Below are 16455 nucleotides of genomic sequence, written 5' to 3' on the forward strand. Positions count from 1 at the left end.
CAGGTTTTGCATTTACAAGCTACACCTTCCGTTATGATACACTAGCGGAATGCTAGGTAGGAGGTAGTGTTCATGGTCAGGATAGTCACTCTTTATCGTTTGGAACGTAATGTTTTTATTTGGAAAACCAGTTCAAGTTGCCAATATTAAAGGCCAGATACTGCATTTAGTACACAATTTGTGTACACTATATATTGACAGTATGTTGTGGCCACAATGTTAAAATACAGTTCCTTTCTTCATTTCTGGGCGCTCTGTAGTTTCATTCTGTTTTGGGAAACGTGAAGAGAAATATTCCTTCAATAAACCATGGCGCTTAGTATTGGACCTTGTATTGATTTTTTTGGGTGGTTTTTTTAAGCCCCTTGACCAACCTGTAGTGACAACGCATGCCAATTCTGTGCATGTTTGTACCTCGTTTGGTTATCAACATTTGATTTCACGTCACTATAATAATTTATGGCGTGTTTTGTGCTCACATCACCTGCTGTTGCCTAACAACCAGTTCAGCTTGGAAAACGAATGAATGCACATACTATACTTTTTTTTTATCCCAGGTTGGTTCTCACTGTGTAGAGTTTGCATGTTATCCCTGGGCTTGCGTGGGTTTTCTCCGGACACTCCGGTTTCCTCCCACATCCCAAAAACATGCATGCCCCTAGCTATGATTGGTTGTTCGTCTCCTTGTGCTCCTCGTAGTTAGCTGGGATAGGCTGCAGCACCCCCCGCGACCCTTGTGAGGATAAGCAGTTCAGTTTTTTTTTTTTTTACGGGACCTGAAGAAAAGAAGAACTATTTCCCTCCTGATTTTCTACCTCAGTGACATGGACCTGGTCTTGCGTTTTCATGCCCGGGTAAACAAACCTTTCCAAAGAAAATCCGCGGACAAGACTTGTTACGGTCTGTGCATACATGTAGTGTGTGTACATGTGTGTCTTTGTGGAGCAGGTACAACAGGTTATGATCCACAATATCAGTTGCAGGACACCACGCAGGACTTCACATTAGCACTCTGCCAGTTCCAGCTGTCAAGCCGAGCCCAGTTAGAGCCAAACAAGAATTAAGCTCTGGCAAATTGTAGAGCGTGTCACCTGGGGAAAGGCTCACCTACCGTTGTTTACTCACACTGGACCGACCGGTTCTGGTGTCTTTGCTCAACGCATTAGTTTCTGGTTTAGCTCGCTGTTAAAGGAAGAAAAATGGCAAAAGAAAAGGTGGCATATGAAAGAGGAACCAGCAAGGATCCTGTCGTCGTGGACGGAACATGTGGAGTCTTTCATCTGGACACGTGTTTAATCCAGATGGGTATTTAATTATCAGTGGGGAGAGGAGACACTATTTTTGTTGAACATCGGCGTGGAACAAGTGGAAGCATGGCTGTCTAGATTTGGAGGAGTACACTGGACTTTGAGCTTTGGGTGATTGAAACTTGTGGATTATATTTGCAGTATTCGAAATGTGGACTTGAATGAGAAGAGTTTGCCTAGTAGAAGTTTTTTTCTTGCTAAATAAGTCTTAACAAAAACTAAAAAAAATCACTTTCAGCAGAGTAACTTATTTTCTTTACAAGTATGAAGAGAGTTTTGGCCTGGCAATTCAGTATGATGGACTAGAGTTGTATATTTGGAAGATTGTAGACCTGTAAGAATAGACTTGTACACTTGACATGCACATGCAGATCTGGATTTTATAGATTTGGAAGCCTGGACTTGCACATTTGGAAGTATGGATATGTATGACTTGACAGAATCGATATCGTGGTCAACCAGACAGGATTTTTAGACTTTGAAATTGGACTTGGAGTGTTCTCCTTGACCAGGATGAAATAGTAGAGTGGAATTCCAGAGTAGGTTGCTGGTGCGACTTTGCCGAAGCGATGGCGTCCAAGGAGTCTACGTTATCGGGCTTATCTGCCCTGAAGAACGACGATCCCCCGCCTTACATCCATCCTCACTACAAGGAAACCTATCGTCTGGCCATCTATGCGTTGCTGTGTGGTGGCAAAGACGCTTATAATGACTTCCTCCAAGCCGAGCAGGTCAACCACTTCCTGTCCGACCGAGAGATCCGTTTCATTTTGGAGAACGCCGAAGCCCCCATGCCGGAGAACGATGACGAGGGGGTAGAGCAGCACCCCTGGAATGGTGGCGAACCAGGCCCGTCCACGTACTTTCCTCTGGAATCGGACGAAGAAGTTCCCGACCTGGACCTGGGCTGGCCCGAGGTGGCCCTGGAGGACCAGGACACTAGCATCAGTTTACTTTTCCACCCTCCCAGGCCCAGCACGCCCACCATCAAGGAGGTCATCCGCAAACAGATCCAGGATGCTAAACAGGTGAGCGTTTGTCATTCCGTGTCAACGTGAAAAACAATATTCACATGTTCATACAAAATGGTAAATGGTTATAAAACAGGACATTTTACTTTAAATTGGTAATACATGTCAAACATGATTAGAGTAGATTAGATTAGACTAGATTAGATTAGAATTTTATTTCATGCCATATTCGGGAAATTTCTTGGTCGCAGTAGCAAAACAGATGCAAGACACACAAGACATTGTAGACCTAGTTAAAAATAATAATTTAATTGATAATAAAAATATTATTGAAAATGTCATATATGTCATATATGTTATTGTTTTTATTCCCATTCAACTGCTTTATTCTATGCTTCCTCTGCATGTCCAGGTGGTTGCCATAGCAATGGACGTTTTCACAGATGTAGACATTTTCAAGGAGGTCCTCAGTGCCACGCTGCGGGGGGTGGTGGTCTACATCCTCCTGGACCAGGGCCACTTTGGCAGTTTTCACGCCATGTCCAGCAGAGCTGGCGTCAACCTCCAAGAACTCAAGGTGACAAACACAGCAGCCTTTATCAATTAAATCAAATATGATTGACAGACTATGAGCCACACATGCCACACACGAGTTATGCTTTAATAGGCACTAAAAATAATTAGTAGGTTTTTTCACGTGGTTTCTTGACATTTTTGAAGGGTCTGCTGATGTCAGATTGATCTATTTAAAACATTTCTGAACCGCTTTATCCTCACTAGAGTCACGGGGGGAGCTGGAGCCTGTTGTCCAAATTTGCTGCAATGAATTTATAGATTTTTTGTCTTTGATCAACCCCTTGAAATTGAAAAAATACACCTAAAATTTCAATTGTAATCTTCCTAAATGAACTAACTTAATATTATTTTTTTAAATAGATACACCAAATTATTTGTACTTCGATTGGCTGGCAACCAATTCAGGGTGTTCCATGCCTACTCCCTATAATTGACTTGGATAGACTTCAGCGCCCTCTCGACATTGGAAGCATAAGTGGAAAAGAAAATTAGTCAATGAATGAAATTCTTTATAGTCTGGCTAATATACAAGCATTCATTTTTGGTTCAAGTATCCAAAATGTCATTGAAGCTTGTAATTTGGAGAGCCAATGTCAACACTGGATATGGACGGAAGACTGAAACCCCCCAAAAAGTGCAACTCGGGTAATGCAAAATTTGTGGAATGTGACAGCGTTGTGGTCACATGATCACATCTCTTCCACATACCACAACGTTGGAGACAATGATAATGAAAGCTATGTTAGTTGCGGTACATCCGGATTTTCCTGTCAAGCACCATCAATGCCAACAAAACAAATAGCTCAACACTTGAATTTATTAAAACATCAGGCAGCATGTTAAGCCCGCCTTGAGGCCCTCCACCAAAACCCAACAATCTGCACATTCATACAAAACACACCTTTTCTAAATGTTATCTCTTAAAACTCATGTTTTTTTAAGAGAGACATATAAAAGAAGTTGCTAATCAAATATTTCTCGCCGTGAGCTCACAACAGTTCCCCTGCCTAGCATGTCCAATAGAAACAAAATAATTCATGTTGATGCTCAGCTGTTTCACCATCAGAATATTCGTGTTCGGACGGTACGAGGTCAGCTGTATCATTGTCAATCTGGCGTCAAGTTTCACGGTGGTTTGGAGCAGCGATTCATCCTGGTGGACTGTCGTAGCGTTTTGTACGGAACGTACAGGTGCGTAGTGTTTTTATTTATCAAGTGCTAATATCCTAACTTTTGCTTTGCTAATATATGGGAAGCTGAGTTGAGCAAAATGCTGCAGAAGATGAGGATTTTCGCACTTCTTAGCTACCCTTTCGGAATATATTAGCTCAATTGCTAGCATGCTAATAGTTACTATACTGACCGTTAGAATGACAGCAGCCAGCAAATTAGAGATTCCGCAGATGGAAAAGGCAAAGAGATCGTTTGGTGATTCGGCAGGGCTCTTTCTATGAAGCTAACCAAAATACTAATTCCCTCTCCCAGCTACACGTGGTCGTTTGAGAAGATCAACGTGAGCATGGTGCTTGTGATCACTGGTCAGCTCGTGAGCTCCTACGATGAAGAGTTCCGCCGCCTCTATGCTCGCTCAACCGTCCCCGAAGAGCTATGCAAGGAGCGCTCACGTGTGGAGTACCGGAGAGAACCGGCGCTCCTGCGAACTCCAAACTCCAGCCAACTTTCCCTGCAACATCTTCACATGAGACCCCGAGGTATTCGCGGTTTGAGGGTTTTATCTCAGGAAGACGTCTTGGACCCCGGCGCCATCATGACCAGGGGCTTCAGCATGCAGGACCGCCTGCACATCTCCCACTTTCCTGACCACATCACGAAGGGCCACAGTTTTGGGGGAGACCTTCAAAAGTTAAATCCAAATACTCGCTTGTGGATGGGGACCAAAGATATTCCCGACAGAAATGGCAAGCTGTTTCCCAACAGGATGTCTCACCAGCATACTCGGCACCAAAATCGCTACGGTCCAGACCAGAATCTGATCCCGTTCAACTCTGAGACGTCCCTCCACAGGTGGAAAATGGACACCTACCTGAACAACCAGGTTAACCTTGACGGCTCGTGCGACGCCTTGTCCCCGCTGACCTCGCCGTACAGCAGCCGCACCGGCCTGAACGACCATCAGCCTCAGGGGATCCACGACAGGTCAAGGGACGTTAAGTCCCGCTTGGACGAGATGCGACAGAAGAGGCTCAGTTTACAGGAGTACAACAATCTCAGGGAAAGCCAAGAGTCCCTCCGAACTATTTACCAAAGTTTGGATAGGACCAAGTTCAAGTCTTTAAGAGGCCTTGACGCCAGGCAGAATGCGGCAGAGGTAGTCGGCTACCTGGAAGCCACAAACCACAAAGACCTGAATTCCAAACAGAAGGATTGCAGATACCACTCGGCCGCATACTTTGACATCCAAACGGGTCAAGAGCAAAAAGTCACACCGGGTTACGAATGGTACGAGCCTCTAGCCAGGACCGCTTCGGCTGCCCACTTGGAGGACAAGCATAAAGACCTGCCCCACAAGTACTCTGGTGGACTCCAGCGCCCTAGAACCATGGAGTCGTTGACTGAAATCCCAGAGGAGAAAGAGTGTTGCGTTAATCCTGTTAACGGTATTAATAGCGTCAAAGACAGAAACAACATCAATGACGGTAAGACTTCCAAAATGCAGTTGAGTGAGAAACAGTCAGGATTTCAAGAAGCAAAGTCACCCCTTCATCGGGAGGACGTGCATCCGAAGACCTTAACCGCCTCCGAGTTAAAAAGTCACCACCATGACGATTCGACGCTTCAGCGGAAGAACTCCAGCAGGACAAAAAGCTTAGACGACAAGAGGGCTTCCAAGAAGGAGGAGAAGACCCTCCAAAGGAAGGCCTCGCTGAGATCACTCAACTCCTCCGCTTCAAATTCACGGGCGTCCCTCGTGGGAAAAACTCAAGGCGACGAGCAACGGGGAAGCCAGAACTCTATTGGCAGGTCCTCAGGAGAGACCGAAAAGCCAAAGTCTACGTTCACGTTCCCCCGATTATCATCTCACCGTTCCAGCAAACGGAAGTCAAACCCGGTTGCCCCGGCGCCAGAGCGAGGCTCGCAGGAATATCTGGCGGAGCGGGAAAAGGCAGCATACCAGAACCGTCAAGAGAAGGCCTACAGTCGCTACGAGCACCTGCTACGGTCGAGCGCCTCTATGGACAAAGCCAAGCGAGGAGAAGCAGGACATCCATCGGAGAACCAAACGTATCCAACGCACGGTGCCGGTGAAAACAAACTGGAACGATTCATGCAGCGGGTTGGACATCTCATTGGGAAGAACAAGTAAAAACCTGCATTTGGGAATGCCTATTGGTGAACCTGTCAAAACCCCAAAAAAATATTCTCAGGGTGTTCGCAAAATACGTGAATGGCACATACGATATAAAGGCGACTTTTTAAGTGTTCCCGCAAATATGGTCTTCAGGCCTTGTTGACCCATTTATTTTGAAATGAACTAACCAACTAACAAATCGTCAACCCAAGATTATTGGGTGGGAGGAGCATTTGATTGATGGGTCACTGAATGGATTGTTCCATGTCAGGATGGATGGCCGTTTAATGGGGACGAGACTTAACTTGATTGGTTTTTGCCATAATTTGGAACAGCAGTTGAGACTTGACTTATACATAAACTGGAAAAAATAATAATAGATATGAAAGAAAACACTGTACAGCAGGGGTGCTCACACTGCTCCAAAATCTACTTTTCAAGGGGCCAACCACACAGGGAGGTGGGTTTCAAGGGGTCACTAGAGGTTGCAGGGAAGGCAGGTTAGATGTGGCAAATCTGTTATCTGTTCAACCTCAAAGGAGAGATTTAACAAGCGGCTATGGCAGGTTACTTATGTTAGCCCAGTCTGTTGGCACCATGCTTCAGATCCTGATGATAATCTAATAATTGTTAAATAAGACAGATATGCATGTTCAAAACAAAAATGTGAGTTTTGCGATGGGCACCAGGCGATGACGCAAACGAGACATTGTCCTGGAAACTTAACAGACCTGATCAACTCTTACTCTCAGGCAATCTACCCATAGTACCTTGGCAATCGACCCAATGAGCAACCCTGCTGCACAGGTACAGTACAATCTATAACATGCTCCCACCATGATTTGTAAAAGTCACATTTCAATTTGCAATGGAAGGACAGATTTTCCACATCAGTATCGCTTCATATTTATTTGGTACCTGGGGCACAGTAGCAATACTATATCTGTTTAAAAACAGTCCTATGCTGGAATTGCTGATAAATTCTAGATAAAATATTCCAGGCACTTGTTCCTCTCGTCGTCCAGTTCCTGGGTCTCAATCTCAAACTTTTTCATGGCGATGAAGTACTGGACAAAGGGCTCCCCCAGCGCACTGCGAATGACGTGGTCCTCGCTCAGGGCTTCCAGGGCGTCGTCCAGTTTGACGGGAATGGCAAAATCTTTTTGCTGACTGGGCGCTTTGTGTATGCTGGCCTCGATGCTCAAGTTGCGGCGGATGCCGTCCAACCCGGCGGCGGCCGTGGCGGCGAGGACGACGTACGGGTTGGCCATGGCGGAACCCAGCTTGTTGTCGATGTGGGTCTCACGTCCACCGTGGGACTTGACGTTAAAGGAAGTGCTGTTATCGTTGCAGCCGTAGGTGGCGTACAGCGTCCTCTTGGGGTCCTTGACGCTCTTGGCCATGTGGCTCCGGCACCCGAGGCCCGGCGACATGAGACAGCTGAGGGCGGCCGAGTGCGTCAGGAGCCCGGCCAGCCACTTGCGACCGATGTCGGAGAGATCCGACGTCGCCTTCTCGCCGCTTTGGAAAAGGTTACGGCGCCCGTTGACGTCCCACAGGCTGTGGGAGAGAACGCCGGCGTTGTAGAGGCCGTCGTCTGTGAAGAAGCTTGCGATGTAGCTGTGTTTGCGGGCCAGCTCCTTTTGTTCGAGTTCCCATATGCAGTACAGGTAAACAATGAAGTAAACATTAAACATTATTTTTTAAACAGTATTTTCTCCATAACAGCGTGTTACAGAAAAAAAAAAACAATGTTCCTGACTTGCAATCATTTGTGTTGCTTGGTCCAAATTACCGTATTGGCCCGGATATAAGCATTGAAATAAGACCGAAAAGTGTCAATTTTTAGTTTAAATTTTGTTGTTTTATCTCAGTAGATTGGTTAATTTAAATTTAAAAAACAGAATCCATTCATTTACAAATGTGATGGCACTTTAGTTTTGCATATTTAAATGTTCAGATATTAGGATTGGATTGGTACTTTATTTCATCCCGTATTAGAAAAATTTGATGATGATACATTTTTTGTGATATATTGTTATAATCATTTGTATTAGATGTACTATAATTATTGTCTGTATAAAAATTGAATTTGGTCTTTTTGAAACGTGGGGCTTGAAAAAGAGGGGGGTCGTCTTATAATCAGGATCGTCTTATATTCAGGCCAATACGGTAAGTGAAAAAGTACCACTAAACAACAGTTTCTGCGTGTGATGACAAGTAGGCTTTTTTGTGTTGTGGTAATGACGACATGGCCTATGTCCGATTATTATTATTATTATTATTATTATTATATTCGGTATTGTGACCAAATCCGATATTGTCCAACCTTGATGCCGGTGCGGAAGGTGAAGGCGCTGTCAGCTGCCGCAATCCCAAACTCGGGCCTCAGGTTGATCTCCATCTGACCGGGCCCGCTGGCTGAGGCCATGCTGTCCACGTCGGCGCCCATGCAGTACATGCCGTCCACCAGCTGCTGAAAAAATGGCAGGTCGTGATTACCCAGCAGAGTGGTGGCAGGAAACAGCAACGTTTTGGGCCCGATGCGATCTGGCGCCCCCAGGACGCAACACTCATAGGTGAAGGAGGAGTGCAGGGAGAAGCCCAGGCTCTGGAGCTGGCCCAGGAGCTGCTTCGCCAACAGGCGAGGGGACGTCCGGAGGGGGCCCCCCGTCACGGTGCACGGGTCACAGATGACCCTCGCCGTCTGCTCGGCCCACGGCAGGATCCGAAAGGTAGAGAGGTCCGGGATCAAGAGGATGTCGCTGCTGAAGTTGGCGGCGTTGGCGTGGTCAACTTCGTTGCTCTTAGGACTCAAGGTCAACTCCAGGTAGCTCCTTGGCATCGGGATGCCGTACACCGACTTTTCCTGGAAAGACCAAAAGGAAATGTTTGGGTGCCGATGGATAGTCACGGATGGATGAATGAACGGGTGACAGACAGAAAGAGATTGACGACAAATGGCTGATTACGTGGAAGAAGCGGACAGGAACAGTTTTGGATCTGGACACCCCGTGCAGGTCGGTGGCTTCAAATCGTACAAAGTTGATATTCTCCCTGGCCATCTGCTGCTTGATGTTCTCCATGCTGGAGATGAAGCCTTGATTCTCTGATGTGTCCAGGCTCTCGTTTCCGTTATCTGATGGACAAGAGTAGCAAACGTTTTCGTAGCAGGACATCTAACCAGAAGCTAGATTTCTCCAACTCCATCTCTCTTTATTCAAGGTCATTTATTGAAAACATCTGCAAATTCCCAATGGTAAATCTCTCAATACCGACCTGTATGAGGAGCTTTTCTCTCTCCACGGGAAGCGCCGCTGTTGCATGTGTGAACCGGGAATTCCGGCTGTCTATTTGTGTTGGCGTCAGGCCGGAGAGAGCTGGATGAATCCATAGTTGGAGGAAGCTGAATAGAAGAGCTCTCTCTGGATCCGGGCCCCTTTCTGGAAGCATCAGACTGAGGTTTGAAGGTACTGAACGCCCTTTGTGGGCTGACGTCACCCTGCCACCTGCCGGCTCCATCGCCATTCACGCTGCCCCCTTGTGGGAAGGAGTAAGAATTTCCTCCCAGTTGGAAAGCCGGTCCATCCTTCAGGATGCTCTTCAGTTCCTCCACAGTCTGCCTGTGAGGAGCCCTGCTTTGAGGTCCCCAAATCAAGTCTCCCCCGGCAACTGGCCTCTCCAACCTGGATTGGTCAAAAGCCTCGGGTGGAGAACCCAAAATTGGGGAATGTGGGGGTTTGTTTGGGCCTCCAAACCATTCGACGGGGTGGTTGTATTTTCCTGTCACCCTCACCCCCTTCCTGCTCGTCACGCTCATCCCTGTGCCGTCCATCTGGTCTTGGCTTCTACTCGTGCCTTTATAGCGGAGGATTGAGTCAAAGTATGGAGCAGTTGAGTCTTGGTTTTCATTCATTTGTCCCTTTACATCAACTCTTCCTTTTGGAATTTGATCGTGAAGTGCGATCCTCACCGGCACATAAATTTTTATACACAATTGCTACAATGGTGACGTGTTGGAAGCTTCCCTTTTTTTGTTTCGCCCTCCCCATACAATCCTTTGCAGTCCAGCTGGGAACTACTGGCACCCACCTGCTGTCCAGCGGCTCCCGGGTACAGGAGAGGCTTAACTTCAAGCCGATTGGTTGCTGCCGGCGACCATTTGGGGTCGGGGCTTTTGTGTTCCATATGCCAAGCTCAGCTGCTTTTTGCCTTTCCAGAAAGACAGCAGGAAAGCGCCAGGGGCATACAAAGCAACTTTGATTGATGGTCTTTGCATTAAAAAAGCATCTTTTTCTTTTCGACAACTCCTCTCCACATGGTATTTGATTTTTTAATCGTTCCTAAATTTTCAGATTATCCGTTTTACAATTGAAGACGGGGATTCATATAGACAATTGCTACTAGTATTTTACAAATAAAAAATGTAAAAAAAGAAAGGCAGAAGAGATTTGATCCTAAAAGGTGCGTACCTACTACTATTATTTTTTTATTATTATTTATTTTTTTATTTTAATTTGGCCCGCAATTTTAAAAAATGAGTACTATTAGTATTATTAGTCACTCTTAAACTATATGCAATTTTATTAATCTAGATTTTATGGATCATTTTAACCCACCCTACATGGTAGTGTTATAGCAATTAAAAAAAAAAATAGTACTATTAATATTAATAGTAACTCTTAAACTATGCAATTTTATTAATCTAGATTTTATGGATCATTTTAACCCACCCTATGTGGTAGTTATAAAAAATATCAAATGGGCAGTTGGACCCACAATAACTATTTTAGGAAAAAGGAAGATTTTATAACACTGAAAAAACTAAACAATTACAGATATTTTCAGGTCAGTCTGACTCCAAAAATAAAGGCTTATCAATTAAAAAAGGGGAACATAATGATATTATGAAGCCATTTTTAAGGGTAACATTGATCTATAGAATAATGATAACGTGGAAAATCACTTTTGTACATTCCTCACATATCTCAGTAGGGATAAATGTGCCTTAGTGTGGTTGACTTTGACCCTCAATTCAACAGGAAAGTATCAAATCGTTATGATTTCAGAAGCGCGTGACATATATTCGGTCAGGGTGGGGTTTTAATAGCTGCATCAACTTTGCATCACAGGAAATGACGGTTGCCTCTGGTGTTATATTTCGAAGTAAAATGTGTTTTGCGCGCTGAACGGAGACAAAAATACAAAGAGTACAAATATTAGTTTAGACTTTTATTAACATCCGTTGAAGACTGCAAAACCTCTCACAGCGTTCTTAATTCTGCCAAAGCTTTATTTTGCATAATAGATTGTCTTGTTTCGAAGCTCACAACAGGAAGTGGTCAACTGGCTTTCTTAGTAAGGAGACTTGGGCTCCGCTCTCAGACACGTAACGACGGGCTCGAATGGTGAAGAACCATTTAATTGCTTGACGTTTTTCTCCTGAGGACCGGCTGTATGGTTAAGTTACAATCTTCAATGAGTAAGCGTATCCCAGTAAGTATCTTTTTGAATCATCATTGTATTTTTGCGTGTGTTTCAAGTTTCAACCGATCGTGTGTCGACCTGCTTTAAAAAATAGGTATTGATCCTACTGTAATTGTGTGATTGTAATATAAACGTGCCCCATTCGAAGGGGAAGAACCTAGTTTAGGTACGATCGAGTGTAAAAAAATGCGTGTGGTTTGTCTCGTTATGGGGGTTAATAGGTGGATGCTGTACCAAATATAGTAACTCTTTGATTTTTCTGCTTTAAAACAAATATAGATGATTTATTTTGAATCAAAGTGGGGACACGGGTAGTGTTCATAGTGTTTTTTCACCAGGGTAATTATGCGCGAGGTTTCGTTTACAGAGCGCGTGACGGCCCAACATGGCGGCACAAACGACAACCTCCGCTTTAGTGGTGACATTACGACGACGACATGAAATAGTCAGCCAGCCCCAAACCTTCTTTATCAGCATTTAAGACGTTGGTGCGTGTGTTTGCATATGGCGTGTCGTTCTTCGTTCTTTGTCACCCGAGCCGCCATGTTGGCTAGATGCAGTTGAAACCGGACAATGGCGGATTTAGCCGACCGTTCTCGTGACGCGTTTTATCCGTCGAGACGAGATTTTTTTTTACCCCCTCACTCAATTTTTCTAGACCTCTCTAATTTAAATACCCAGAAAGCGCATTCTTTTTTTGTTGAAAGCTTAGTGACACCTGCCGGGTGCCGTGACGTCAGGGCTGAGGTTCTTTGTAACGGTGACGACATCCGGCCGCCATGTTGAGACTTTGTTTGCCACAAGTGAATAAAACTTCATTTTCACACTTGAGCACACTGAGCATGTGCAGTCCCTCGTTAATGGTCAGTGAGACACTTCATTAGGTACACTCATAACTCATTGACAATGATAGACGTCCAAATAATTTAAACTGGGAGAACTGTCCGTCAATCCTTGTCAGTCAGTGCCATTCACGGTGCTAGTAGTCCAATCCATTTTGACAGACAGATTTTCCCTCCTCGTTGTACGCTAGCACAAATGGCTAACCCACAAGTAATTGACTAAAATCTTAAAATACTACTAAATCACTACTTGTGTTTAAATTACACTTCCCAGCCCACTTCAACAATTCCTAGGTGTTAAATGACACAAGATAAAGGCAAAGAAGAATGATTTAAGCCTCATTAAAAGGATTTCTGAGTACTAACCCCACACCTCAAATTGGTATTTAAAAAAAATCACATTCAAACTAAATATTTCCATATTGAAGACTATCAGTCATCTATCTTAAGATTAGATTTCCACCACAGCTAGCATAATGTTTTACTACTGGCAGTGTTTTCCTCTTATATAAAGTATTATGACCTTTGCACAATTCCTATCCATTTACCTGATCACATGATTGGAGTAAGTACTTAATAACTGCCATTATAAACTAATTACTTTTTTAATATTGCCACTAAAATGAAAAAACAAAAACAGATATAAGTTCCAGGCCCAGCACCACTCAAATTTGCCATTCCCCCAATCAGAATGGATTGGACATATAGCACTGTCAATGACACCTAGTTTTAATGGCATTCCTATTAAAGATGGTTCAAAGTATTGTAGTTTGCCAACTGCAAATTTGTTAGACCTATGAAAATATATTATGCTAAGGGCAGCCATTTTGTGGCATCCATTACGTGCACATACGCACTAACAGACTCAAACATGTATGTACATGTGATGAGTATTAATAACATCAAGGGATAGGATGGGGTATTCACATTTGATTGGCTAATTAATACGGGTCCCGTTTCGGACAGGCACTTTCTGACTTTGGCGTAAGACTTGAAATGACACTTTCCATGATGGGCATTGAATTAATTTGTGGTCTTTGTCGTATTGTAGCAGTTCTGTGGTGTTCTGGGTCGCACATTTATGGAGTTTCTGAAGGGCAGTGGAGACTACTGCCAGGCTCAGCACGCCGCCTATGCAGACGAGTGAACTGCGGAACTTGACATCTGCCTGGACGCACCCCAGCCTCAGTAGGAGGGAGCCCCCCATCGCCATCGACGCGACCGGGACACCTCCCGCAACCAGCGACAACTTGGCCTGGATGGGGTAACTTGACTCGCTGCGCACCGCCCCTCCCCGTCGGCTCCCGCCCGGCCACGAGAAAGGCGGAACCCGCCTCGTTTAGGTTGCCGCACCCACCCGTCGTTCCCTTTCTTTCCCTTACCTGAGGCGCCTCCCCTTAAGAGACGTCCCCTCCCGTTGCCGCCCGGAGGATTCTCGTCACTCCACGCCAAAACTTTTTACGTTAAGCGTCTCTAGCGCCCCCCTCCCAGTGCAGAAGCCATTTTGCTTATTTTGGGGGGGTTCATCATGGCGCGCATGAACAGACCCGCGCCGGTGGAAATCACCTACAAGAATATGAGGTTCCTCATCACCCACAACCCCACCAATGCCACCCTCAACAAGTTCATCGAGGTGAGTGATACCTTGACTCGTCTTAATGCTTTTTAACATGAGGATGGTGTGAATATGACTAGCTTGAATAGAAGAAACTTGGATTTTCACATGTGCTCTTGCTTTCAGGAGCTGAAGAAGTATGGAGTGACCACAGCAGTGAGGGTATGCGAGGCCACATACGATACTGCACTGGTGGTCAAAGAGGGAATTCAAGTGCTGGTAAGTCCTGGCGGTCCACAACTTCACCCAAAACACAATAGCACAAAGAGACATAGCCATTATTTACTATGACGAATATGATGTTATGCAGCAGCAGTGTATTATATATATAATATAGATATTCTTATTTTTTCCATAGTTTTTAAATATTACTGAGTATTCTCATTGTATGTGTATTTATGTTGGCCTTTATTTTACAAATAATCATTTTATGGACCTTTGTAATCCTGTAATGCTTTATTTTATATTTAACTCGGTGCCATCGACAATGAAAGACGTCCAATTATGTGGCTCTGGTCGTCCCTCAAGAATCAAAGAGAAAACATTAATTTAAAAAATCCTAATAGATACATCAAAGAGAAAACATTAATTTAAAAAATCCTAATAGATACATCAAAGAGAAAACATTAATTTTACAAATCTAAATCGAGGCATCAAATAGAAAACATTAATTTAAAAAATCTAAATAAATCAAGGCATCAAAGAGAAAACATTAATTTAAAAAAAATCCTAATGGATACATCAAAGAGAAAACATAATTTAAAAAATCCAAATAGATACATCAAAGAGAAAGCATTAATTCTAAAAATCCAAATAGGTACATCAAAGAGAAAACATTCATTTAAAAAATCCAAATAGGTACATCAAAGAGAAAACATTTATTTAAAAAATCCGAATAGGTACATCAAAGAGAAAACATTAATTTAAAAAATCCAAATAGCTACATCAAAGAGAAAACATTAATTTAAAAAAATCCAAATAGCTACATCAAAGAGAAAACATTAATTTAAAAAATCCAAATAGATACATCAAAGAGAAAAAAAATATTTTAAAAAATCCAGTCACAATTCAATGTGTACTTGCAAATTTTGAGCCGAATTTGATCTCGCAGGACTGGCCATTCGACGACGGCGCCCCTCCCTCCAACCAGATTGTCGACGACTGGCTCAATCTGCTGAAGGTCAAGTTCCGCGAAGAGCCCGGCTGCTGCATTGCCGTCCACTGCGTGGCGGGCCTTGGCAGGTGAGCGGGTCCCGGCCTACTCCGTCCCGGCCCCTGCACGCTACCTAAAATGAATATTTCCTCTCCTTTTTGCCCCGCAGAGCTCCCGTCCTGGTGGCCCTTGCCCTCATTGAATGTGGCATGAAATACGAAGACGCCGTGCAGTTCATTCGACAGTGAGTCAAGTCATACTTTGCCTATTTCATCGTAAAACTCTTGAAATTGTTTCCGGTGAAAATTGTCACACATTTAGCATGTGTCGATAACTTACGCCACTTTCTTTTTCAGGAAGCGTCGCGGAGCGTTTAACAGCAAGCAGCTCTTCTACCTGGAGAAATATCGTCCAAAGATGCGTCTGCGCTTCAAAGATTCCAACAGCCATCGCAACAACTGCTGCATCCAGTAGAACAACAAAAACGACACGTTGCCTTGGTCTCAACCCAGAAATTACGTTCTCATCTGGGGAAAGCCGCATTTTCTTCAACCGCCTTCAGTGCCGCGCGCCAGTGCGCCCTCTGTCCCGCTCTCGTAGTACAACATTCAGTTAATTGAACGCTCTAATTGGACATATCGTGGACGAATCCAAACGGTTGCAGAAAGACGGTCACGTCTACTAGCGGTGACAAAGTGCACTCACGCACGGACCTGAAGCTTCATTTCTATATTTACCAGCTTCTCGTATGACCGTATTTTATTTTTTTTCGTTGTTAAAATCTAGAACCTTTATGCATTTGTTTACTAATTGCCACAATGTGATTGTTTTTTTTTGTCATGATTTCAAACTGGACTATTTTGTACGCCTTTTTATTTGATGTTCCTAACTTGACACTTGGATACTTGATTAGTTGATGTATTTGATTAGTTGGCTATTTATATCTTATCGATGGACGTGAGTGATTTAGTACCTGAGCGGCAAAAAGTTCTACCTGTTCACTGACTTGTGACGATTCTATTAAAGTGTTACCACCTAAAAGACAAAAGTTGACTGGTTATTTCATGCTGGGGCACAATTCTGAGGTCAAAACAAGGCGTGTCCAAACTATCACTACAAATTATTTGTTAAACAGGATTGAAATCTGGTTAAAATTGGTTTTTACAAATGTAATTATAAAATATTGTTGTGTGC

The 16455-nt window shown here is 44.0% G+C and overlaps 3 protein-coding genes and 1 long non-coding RNA gene across 5 annotated transcripts; 3 read left to right on the plus strand and 1 right to left on the minus strand.

The window, feature by feature from the left end:
* The first annotated feature begins 1463 nt into the window (after positions 1-1463).
* On the plus strand, positions 1464-7179 carry LOC144077393 (uncharacterized). Its single transcript, XM_077605110.1, has 4 exons — positions 1464-2335; positions 2691-2855; positions 3921-4045; positions 4340-7179. The coding sequence occupies exons 1-4, from the start codon at positions 1877-1879 to the stop codon at positions 6177-6179; spliced, it is 2589 nt and encodes an 862-aa protein (XP_077461236.1). The 5' UTR covers positions 1464-1876; the 3' UTR covers positions 6180-7179.
* On the minus strand, positions 7059-10501 carry lgsn (lengsin, lens protein with glutamine synthetase domain). The gene is made up of 4 exons (XM_077605111.1): positions 9444-10501; positions 9137-9303; positions 8494-9033; positions 7059-7804 (listed from the first exon to the last, which is right to left on the minus strand). The coding sequence occupies exons 1-4, from the start codon at positions 10078-10080 to the stop codon at positions 7148-7150; spliced, it is 2001 nt and encodes a 666-aa protein (XP_077461237.1). The 5' UTR covers positions 10081-10501; the 3' UTR covers positions 7059-7147.
* Positions 10502-11291: 790 nt separating this feature from the next.
* Positions 11292-13640, plus strand: LOC144077396 (uncharacterized). The gene is made up of 2 exons (XR_013301013.1): positions 11292-11660; positions 13545-13640. It is a non-coding gene; the product is annotated as an uncharacterized LOC144077396 (long non-coding RNA).
* Positions 13641-13977: 337 nt separating this feature from the next.
* ptp4a1 (protein tyrosine phosphatase 4A1) lies at positions 13978-16309 on the plus strand. Of its 2 annotated transcripts, none has more exons than XM_077605113.1 (5): positions 13978-14126; positions 14235-14327; positions 15220-15350; positions 15431-15505; positions 15622-16309. In XM_077605113.1, exons 1-5 carry the CDS (start codon positions 14022-14024, stop codon positions 15875-15877), a joined length of 660 nt encoding a protein of 219 aa, XP_077461239.1. In that variant the 5' UTR covers positions 13978-14021; the 3' UTR covers positions 15878-16309. The 2 variants fall into 2 exon arrangements, with proteins under 2 accessions (XP_077461239.1, XP_077461238.1); XM_077605112.1 differs by having other exon boundaries at positions 15618-15886.
* The last annotated feature ends 146 nt before the right edge of the window (positions 16310-16455 follow it).

The sequence above is a fragment of the Stigmatopora argus genome, chromosome 7 (genome assembly GCF_051989625.1).
Source record: "Stigmatopora argus isolate UIUO_Sarg chromosome 7, RoL_Sarg_1.0, whole genome shotgun sequence".
Lineage (NCBI taxonomy): Eukaryota > Metazoa > Chordata > Actinopteri > Syngnathiformes > Syngnathidae > Stigmatopora > Stigmatopora argus.